At 39.4% G+C, this 9,103-nt stretch overlaps 1 protein-coding gene across 1 annotated transcript; it reads left to right on the top strand.

The window, feature by feature from the left end:
- Positions 1-353: 353 nt before the first annotated feature.
- On the top strand, positions 354-8,561 carry LOC149185629 (replication protein A 70 kDa DNA-binding subunit C-like). The gene is made up of 2 exons (XM_089409100.1): positions 354-588; positions 8,008-8,561. The coding sequence occupies exons 1-2, from the start codon at positions 354-356 to the stop codon at positions 8,559-8,561; spliced, it is 789 nt and encodes a 262-aa protein (XP_089265226.1).
- The last annotated feature ends 542 nt before the right edge of the window (positions 8,562-9,103 follow it).

Raw genomic sequence — 9,103 nt, 5'->3', positions numbered from 1 at the left:
GTATGTTTGTTATGGAGGAAGGTAAACTTCTCGGCCACATCATTTCGAAAGACGGCATCCGGATTGATCCTTCACGAGTAGAATCCATTCAACAAATTGATTTCCCTTGCAGCAAGAAATAAATCCAAGCATTTAATGGTAAGATGAATTTCTTACACAGATTTATCCCTAATTTAGCTAAACATCTTAGAGAAATAACCAATATGTTGAAAAAGGATAATGAGGTGAAATGGTCTGAAGAAGCCTGCAAGACCTTTCATGCGGTGAAGCTTGCCTTAACCACTGCCCTTGTTTTGATTAGTCCTGATTATACCAATGATTTTATTATATTTTCATTTGCTTCTGCTCATAACATGGCAGCAGTACTCATGCAAAAAAGGGATAAAACAGAGCTGCCAATTGCATTTTTCAGTCACAACATCAGGGATGCAGCCCTTAAGTACAACATCATTGAGAAACAGGCCTTGGCCTTGGTAAAAGAAATCAAAGGTTTCAGAGTTTACATTTTACGTTCGCATACTCTTGCTTATTTACCTAATGTAACGATAAAAGAAGTCCTTGTGCAGAATGACCTGGAGGGTAGAAGAGGTAGATGGATAGCAACATTATTAGAATATGATCTTCAGATCAAGCCTACAAAGTTGATCAAGGGTCAAGGCTTAGCCAAACTTATGTCTGAGTCAAATCTTCATGCTTTGGACATCAACCTTGTAGCAACATTATTCGACAATCAAGAAGAAGTGGATCACATTCAGGTATCTAAAATCTTTCTATCATCTCCGCGATATTCTAATATTATTTATGTACTTCAACATCTAAATCCCCCTCCAAGCATGTCTAAGGCTAAGTGCAGGTCACTGAAGTTGAAGTTTTCCAAATATTGTATCATGGACAGTGCACTTTATTGGAAATATCTCGGAGGTGTGTTGCTGAACTATTTGACCGAAGATGAGTCCAAAGAAGTAATAAATGACTTCCACAAAGGAGATTTTGGGGGGGCACTTGTACTGGAAGACCACAGCCAACAAAGTACTGAGAGCGGGTTGCTGTTGGCCTACACTTTTTGCAGATATCTATAAGGTAGTGATGAGTTGTCATGAGTGTCAAGTTTTCCAAGGTAAAAGAAAGCTTCTCCCTTTGCCTCTACAACCAATATCAGTTAATGCACCTTTTCAGCAGTGGTGTCTAGATTTTATAGGTGAGATCAATCCATTGTCCTCCGCACAACACAAGTGGATATTGACAGCTACAGACTACTTTACCAAGTGGATCGAAGCAATCCCAACCAGGCAAGCAATTGATTCAGTTATCATTCAGTTTTTAGAAACTAATATCTTGTCCCGTTTTGGTTGTCCTAATAAGATTATCGCAACAACGTAGTAGCATTCAAGTCCAAAAAGATGACTGAGTTTTGTGAAAAGTACAACATAAATTTGGGACATTCTACAGCATACTATCCGCAAGGAAATGGTTTGGTGGAGTCCTCCAATAAATCCTTAATCAATATCATCAAGAAACTATTGGAGGCTAACAAAAATAATTGGCACAAAATGTTGATCAATGCATTGTAGGCAGATCGGGTGAGTAGTAACAAATCTCTTAGGCTTTCTCCTTTTCAGATTGTGTATGGAGTAGATATTGTTTTTCCTACATCTTTGGCAGTCCCGATCATGAAATTATTACAAGAAGCGAGAAGTGAAGAGAATGATATTCAGCGCCGGATCAATCAAATGATTAACTTAGATTAGACACGGGATGAGGTATTTCAGAACACCTCTAAGCTTCATGAGAGGATAAAGAGGATTTATGACTGGAAAACAAAAGAAGATGATTTCAAAATCGGAGATGTGGTGCTTCGTTGAGATGCCAGAGACGAAGACAAGGGTAAGCATGGCAAATTTGAGAACTTATGGAAAGGCCCTTATCAAATTTCAGCTTTCCGGGGACAAAATGCTTTTTTGTTGGATAAGATTAATGGAGGACCAGTCAATGGTAGGCTCCTATAGCATTATCTTTTCTGAATTGTCTTGGTTTCATTATACATACATTTTAAATTTTCTGCAAGTGTGAAGTAGAAGATCATTGGAGTTTGAAGCCCGAAGTGAAGGCCATGGAGCTTCACTGATTTTCTGCCATTTACAGTATTTAGTCCTTAGTCAAGTAAGTAAGTTTTGAGTCAGTTTTGAGTCAATCTTCAATCAGTTTGATTTATTTGAGTTGTCAACATTTACTCATACATTCCAGTTTGAGTTTTTTTTATTGTATTGGCCCATATGGTTAGGCTACTTGGTCTACAATGTTCTTGGCACCTCCAAGGAGCTGTAATCCCCAAATAAGGTCAATGTTAGAGTCAGTATTTGCATACTGCCATGAGTGATCAAAACTCCTCTTTTATATCATATTAGTGTCCCATTTGAAATTTTTATCATTCCACCTAGGTCATCATGTAAAAATTTACTCATTGATGGTAGCCCAAAATCAAAAATCACGATCCTCTCTCAAAAATTTATATTTTCTGGCCCACCTTCATGTGTCTTGCTGAGCATACATTGACTATAACAACTCATTTCATCATGTTTTATGTCAGTCAAGTCCACCTAGAGTTCAGTCATTCAAAGTCCCATTAGGTCACTTAGGTTTCATTTTCCAAGGTCCAATAAAACATCATATCACTGCATAAGGCCAACAAAGTATGAGAGAAAAGCAAATAATATCCCTTTTTTTAGTCAAATAAGGGTTTACAAGCATGTAACCATGGTTGCTAAAGTTCCAAATTTGATTTTAAGCAAGAATTTCATTCCAGTTTGTAATTTTATTTCAAAAGAGAGATGTAATAATTTTTATTTTATTTATGTAATTTTATGTTTATCATATGTAATAAGTCACTATTTTAGTTGTTTTCTCAACATCCATTACCAATACCATCCAAACAAAAATCAAAGTGAAAATTGCCAAAGCTTCAACATCATCCACCTACAAAAGAAAAAGTCAGAAAACAAATGGAACATTAGAAAGTGGGTTTGAAAAGAAAAATATCAAACTCACTCACCTATAAAAGACTTCTTGCCTTCAAACTTACCTTCATTTGCCTCCTAGCACTCATTGAGCAAACCCCAAGAGATTTTTTTTCGCACTTTTGGGCAGAATCAGCAGAAAAAGGGAAGACGATGCATGTTTCCTTCTAGCACTGCGTGTTTGGCTAGTTTTGTGTGTTTCCTTAAGGCATTATGTGTTCCCTTAAGGCGTTGCGCATTTGGCTGAGGTGATGCGCAATCTGCACTAACATTGCGCATTTTTCCAGCAACACTCCAGCCACCTCCTCAGCTCCTCCAAAGCATTCTCAACCTTAAAACAAGTAAGTAGCAGTTGAAGCATGTGCTTTTCCTCCTCCTCAAGTCAATTCCTAAGTGCTTGATAGGTTTATTGAAGATTTGGTGTTTAATCCTATATCTAAACCCTAGATTTCCCCCCAACACTACCCTTGCACTCTCATTCCCCTTTATACATTTCCCTTCACCCTCCTTCCCTTTCCCTAAATCTTTATATCCCAAATACTCCCTAAACCTTTATCCTCAAAACCCTAAGTCCTAGGTGATACCACACTACCTAGGCTCTCAAACCCCTCTATTGCAAACGATTTCCCACTATCATATGCATATACCCCCTACACCCATCATCTTCCTGTTTACCCTTCCCCATTTACTATTCCCTAAAAACTACATTCCTCGTACCTTACACCTCCCTAGGGTTTGATACTAAACAACATGGCAGAGGAGGAATATAGACCACATGGTGAGGAAGAGGAAATAGATAGAGAAGAAGACAAGGAATAGGGGAGGCCACACAAAGGAGGACAAATACATAGGTTTGAGCCCACAGATCTCAGGGAACTCTGCATCCCCTATGACTGTGACATCCTTCAAATGGCTAGGTTGTTCTGGTTTTTGTGAAAAAGTGCAGGCAATCCAACATCATCCTAAGTTGACTAGGCTCTTTATTACTAAACTTGAAGACAACTAGGTCACTCTTGCAGGCATAACTTTCACTTTATCTACTGCCATCGTATCAACTGCCACTGGGATTCCAGATGTTGGGGAAAAATGGTTTAAACAGGGTGATTTGGAGAGGCATTATTATGAGCCTTACATGAAACCAAGATACAAAAATGAAAGAAGGGGCTATTTTCCCTTTTCACACCTCCTTGACAGATATGCCCCAATGATGAAGATTATTATGAAGTATTTCTCATGTGAAGGTAGATTCTCTATGATCTATTCTTACCATATCCGACTTTTAATGCATTTCACTAGGGTAAAAATGCTCAATATACCCTACTCTTTTCAGGAGTGTTGAGAAGATGGCCTATGTTCCCCAAAAGAGGGAGTACAAGGATCAAATGAAGAGCCTATTTCATCATTCTCTCATCAAAATCATAGTCCTTTACCATCTCAAGGAACTCAATATTGCATGGACCACTTTCATAGCTAATCCCATAGTCACTCATGCACCCACTCAAAATGTGCAAAGAATCCCTTCAACATCTCATCCATCCACCTCCATTCCTCCATCTCAGCCCATACATCATTCATCTTCATCTGATGAGTCAGCCACACCATCACCTCCATCATCACCATTTCATGAGCCTATGCATTCACCTAGCAAAGACGAAGGCAGAGAGAAAGAGCACATTGAGCATGGTGAGATCAGCAAGCCTAAAAGGGTTGGTTTGGGTACCTTGACACATACCTTTCTGAGAGGGCATAGGCAGTGTTTTCCCCACAAATTGTGGGAGGGGCCTTGCCTTCTTCATCAGCAAAGCAGGTACAGAAGGGTGAGGAAAAGGTAATAGAGGCAGAGATCCAATAGCAGGAGGAGGACATCCATGAGACAGAGCAAGATTTTCACTTAGTTGACCTAAGTGAAAATGATGACAGTGAGAGCAGAGCCATTGCTCTCAAAGAGAAAGAAGCACTCATATGAGAACTCCAGGTCAATGTACAGAGGGCAAAATATATCATCACATACTATGAGCAAGAAAACAAACAGTTTGAGGTCAAACATGAGCTTATGGAGATTTAGCTCATCAAAGCAAATAGAGAGGCTGAAAAGGCTAAGGCCTTACTTAATGAGGCATATGGAGAATATAGTGATGAGCTGGAAGAATAGGTGCCAAGAATAAGTCCAAGGACTAGAGGCCTAAAGAGAGCTTTGGAGCTAGAAAAGCAAAAGGAGTCTGAACTAGCTAATGAGCTCACCCTAAATGAGAAATTTGCCAAAATGGTAAATGACAACCGGGAGCATTGGCTTGAGAGGGTGAACACCCCTCTTGAAATCCTCTTAGACAAGGCCAAAAGAGACACTGACCTTCAAAGAAAGATGGCAAAGTATTATTGCCGAAGAAACCAAATAGCAAGGGTAAAGCTCAAAACTGCTAGGGCAAGGATTGAAGCCCTAACTCACCATGAGGAGAAAAAGAAGCTTGACATACTTGCTGAGGCCTCACTCAATGCCTAACCACCTCAAACATCAGCTTCTCAAACAATTTTGAAGACCCTTGGCTCAATTTTTGTCATCTAGTATTTTCTGTCTTTTTAAGGCAATTTCTATATCAGCACTTTGGTCAAACACGCAAGGCCTAATTTTTGGCCACCATCATTGGATTTAGAAGGACCAAGAAAATTAGGAAAACCATGTTTCTAGCCCTGGAAGGAAAAACTGGTGGGTGAAAAAGGTAAAAAAAACTACCCAAAAATCATGTTTCTGCCTCCTTTCTGGACTAGGCACCGCGCGTTTGAGTAGTCTTGGGAGATAGCAATTTTGGAAGGGTAAATCAAGCCCATTTTTAAAACCAAGGGAAGTTTTGGAAATTATACAAGACAATGTTTCCAATGAGCTATCTTGGGCTATATTTGGACATTAGGAAGGTAGTCAAAAGTTAGCTTGAATATGGCACTGCACGTTTGACATTGGCATTGCGCGTTTGACACTGGCGCTGCTCGTTTGATAGTCAGCGAGATTTTCACTGTTTCTCTACAATTTGATTTTTACCTATGGGAAATTAGTGTTTTATTCATGTACTTGATAAGGATGATGTAATTGTTATGTTTTTACTATTACCTAGGGTAAATACATTAGGTAAATGGCCTCCATGACTTGTAATGAATCAGTTTGCTTAAGTTAGGGATGAGTCACTTTGACCACCCTACACTCTAGCTATCAGTTCAGTTTTTGTTGCAACTGCTCCTCCTCTCATGGATTTGACCCTTGAGGCTAGGATGAGTTTATTTGAGGCCTATATTATGTATTTTCTCAGTCATTCTACAGGTTGGACTCTATTGGATGTTGTATTAGTATTTCAGACTTTGGCATGGAATATACTGGATTAGTTGCAACTACTTTGGTGGGATTCCTGTGGCATGGTATTTTGCAATTGTTTCCTCTTCAGTTTCATGTGTATGAATGTTTTTTACCTTCCATGATCCATTCCACTTCAATTATGTTTGATTTTCAAGGTCTGATAAGCAGAATTCATCTTGTATGCTCTGTGTTGGGAAAATCGTCATAGATTGTTTCATTTCTTCAGTTTAAAAAGAAATCATTATTCTCATGCTCTTTTTAGCACCTCACCAGTCTAAACCATTTCATCACTATACTACAAAGTGTTAAAGTAACTTGCCTACCTTGACCCATCAAATGTCTGCAATTCTGATTCTCTTTTGCCCTCACCTAGTTTACTCTATAACATAATTCACTCATCCAGTGACTACCCCGATCAAATCAAATCAAATAAACCTTGAGCTACTATATCTAGCCTAAAACCATAATCTATCCAGCCCTCTTGGTTGTGATTCTTTGGAGAGAACCCTCTCCAGCTTGGTAGGGCTAGCTACCAAGTCAAAAGATTGGTCTGTGGTTACCTCAGTTGGACTCTTCCTCAGCCTTGGAGATCCGGAGGAGTGATGACATTCACCATATCCTTTATGTTCTTTTCCTTCCCTCTCTTCGTCATTGACATTCCAACTAATGCCACATTGCTTTCCTCTTTCTTTCCTTCTTTTCAGGACTATAAAAGTTCTTGAACTCGAAGTTCTCGAATGTCATGCAACTTTGATTGGGGACCCAACCCTTCTTCAAATTGTACAACCATCCACATACCAAGCGGGCTCTTCAATGTCACACGGCCCCTGCTCGCATACTCCTGCTTCGACATAGGGTTATGCTTCATCATCAACTCAGTTTTCCTCTGTTGTGCCTATTTCCATTCCATTCATGGCTCTAAGCCCCTACTGTAAACAATGGTCTATCAGGGTAGGGTGCTTGCAAAAATAACCATTCGCTCATACAACAATGCTCAAGACTCCAGAAAGGTCTTTGGATTTGACCTCATTGATTGTGCCAATGATGTAATCCATCTCTCTGCCTTTGATGATTTAGTAGATTCCTTGCATGACCTTGTCCAAATTGGGCAGATTTACATGGTTTCAAATGGGACAATCAAACCAACAAACACAAATTACAACCATCTCGATAGCAAATGGGAAGTCTTCCTCTCTGCAACTTCCACTATTGAACCTTGCTTGGATGATGTTCCGACAATTCCTTTCCACCGTTTCTGTTTCAAATCTATAAGTGAAATCAGATATGCAAACCTCAACTCAATTGTGGACATCATTGGCATGGTGAGGTCCACTTCTCCAACCTCCACCATTTGTTGAAGAGATGGGTCTGAAACACCTAGAAAAACTCTCAGCTTGGAAGACATGTCTAGGTATAGTATCGACATCACCCTATGGGGCGAGCATTGCCACACTGTAGGCAAGGAACTCGTTGAACTCTACTCTTCTGGTGCTTTGATCATGCTTGCAATCAAAGGGGGCCACATAGCCAAATTTAATGGAAGAAATGTAGGGACTATCTCCACGAGCAACCTCCTACTGGATCCCAACATTCTAGAGACTCACTAGCTTTAGTCATGGTTTCATGAAAAATGTTGCTTGAGTTCTTCAGCATCATTAAGTAGAAAGTTCTTGTGGTCTTCCAAGCAAGGCCACCCACAACGTACAATTGTCAACCTCATAGACTTGCATCCCCTCGGAAAAGCAGCATGGTTCTCTGTTCGTGGAACCATCACCTCTATTGACATGAAAGATTTCTACTTCCTTGCATGCCCTCTCTCATCTGATGGTATCCAGTGCATGAAAAAAGTTGTCAACCACTCAAATGGAATGTGGCATTGCACAAAATGTGGTGGGGACTTCCTAAAATGTGACTATCGCTATGCGCTGAAATTTGAAATGCATGACCACACAGGCCTACTAGAAAATGTCACATATTTTGATGATGTTGCAAATGAACTCATGGGTGTCCAAGAAAAATACTTTTTCATACTCTCCATTGATCCTGGTGCTATCCACGAGCTTCGTTCAAGGGTTTCATGCCGTCATTTCCTCTTCACACTGTCTGTAAAAACAGATAACTTCAATGGTGTCGACCGCTTGAAGCTTGTACTAATCAATTCAGAGGAAATCAACTATGGCTCTGCATGTTCCCTTGTCCTCTAAGATATCAAAAAAAATTCTACTACTTCAATTGTTCATCGCCTTTGAAACTCCCTTTTCTTCCCACGTGTCAGACTGAAATGTAGACAACAACTTCTATATGCTTCTCCGTTCATTCTCATTTCTTCCCCTACCACCCTCTTCTTTTGTTCACTTCATCATTATACTTCTCTCCTCTATGTATATACACCTATGTTACATGTTTCAACTTCCACCTTTAGATAGTGTTGCATCTTTTGCCTTTAAATATAATATATATGCTCTTTTGTTCTTCCTTCTAAACAAGGTAGTATATTTGCATCCTTTTAAAGTGTGTTTTGTGCAATTAAATACAAACACTGGCTTGTTAGAAAAGGTTGTTGTTTCTTTACCTTAAATCTATTTGATCTTTAGTTATGTTGCACATTGGATCTTTATACTTCTTGCCTTGGATGTACACACTCTTTCCCAATTTGCAGCAATAAAAAATCAAACAAAAAATATAATTGATCTTTACTTATCTCGCATTTTGCATCTTTATACTTCTTGCATTGTGCATGTCTTCA

Source organism: Pinus tabuliformis, chromosome 3_1, assembly GCF_031772625.1.
Source record: "Pinus tabuliformis cultivar Carrire ecotype Pingquan chromosome 3_1, CPIR1, whole genome shotgun sequence".
Lineage (NCBI taxonomy): Eukaryota > Viridiplantae > Streptophyta > Pinopsida > Pinales > Pinaceae > Pinus > Pinus tabuliformis.
The sequence above is the reverse complement of the archived record's forward strand: the minus strand, read 5'-3'. Positions and strand labels throughout refer to the sequence as shown.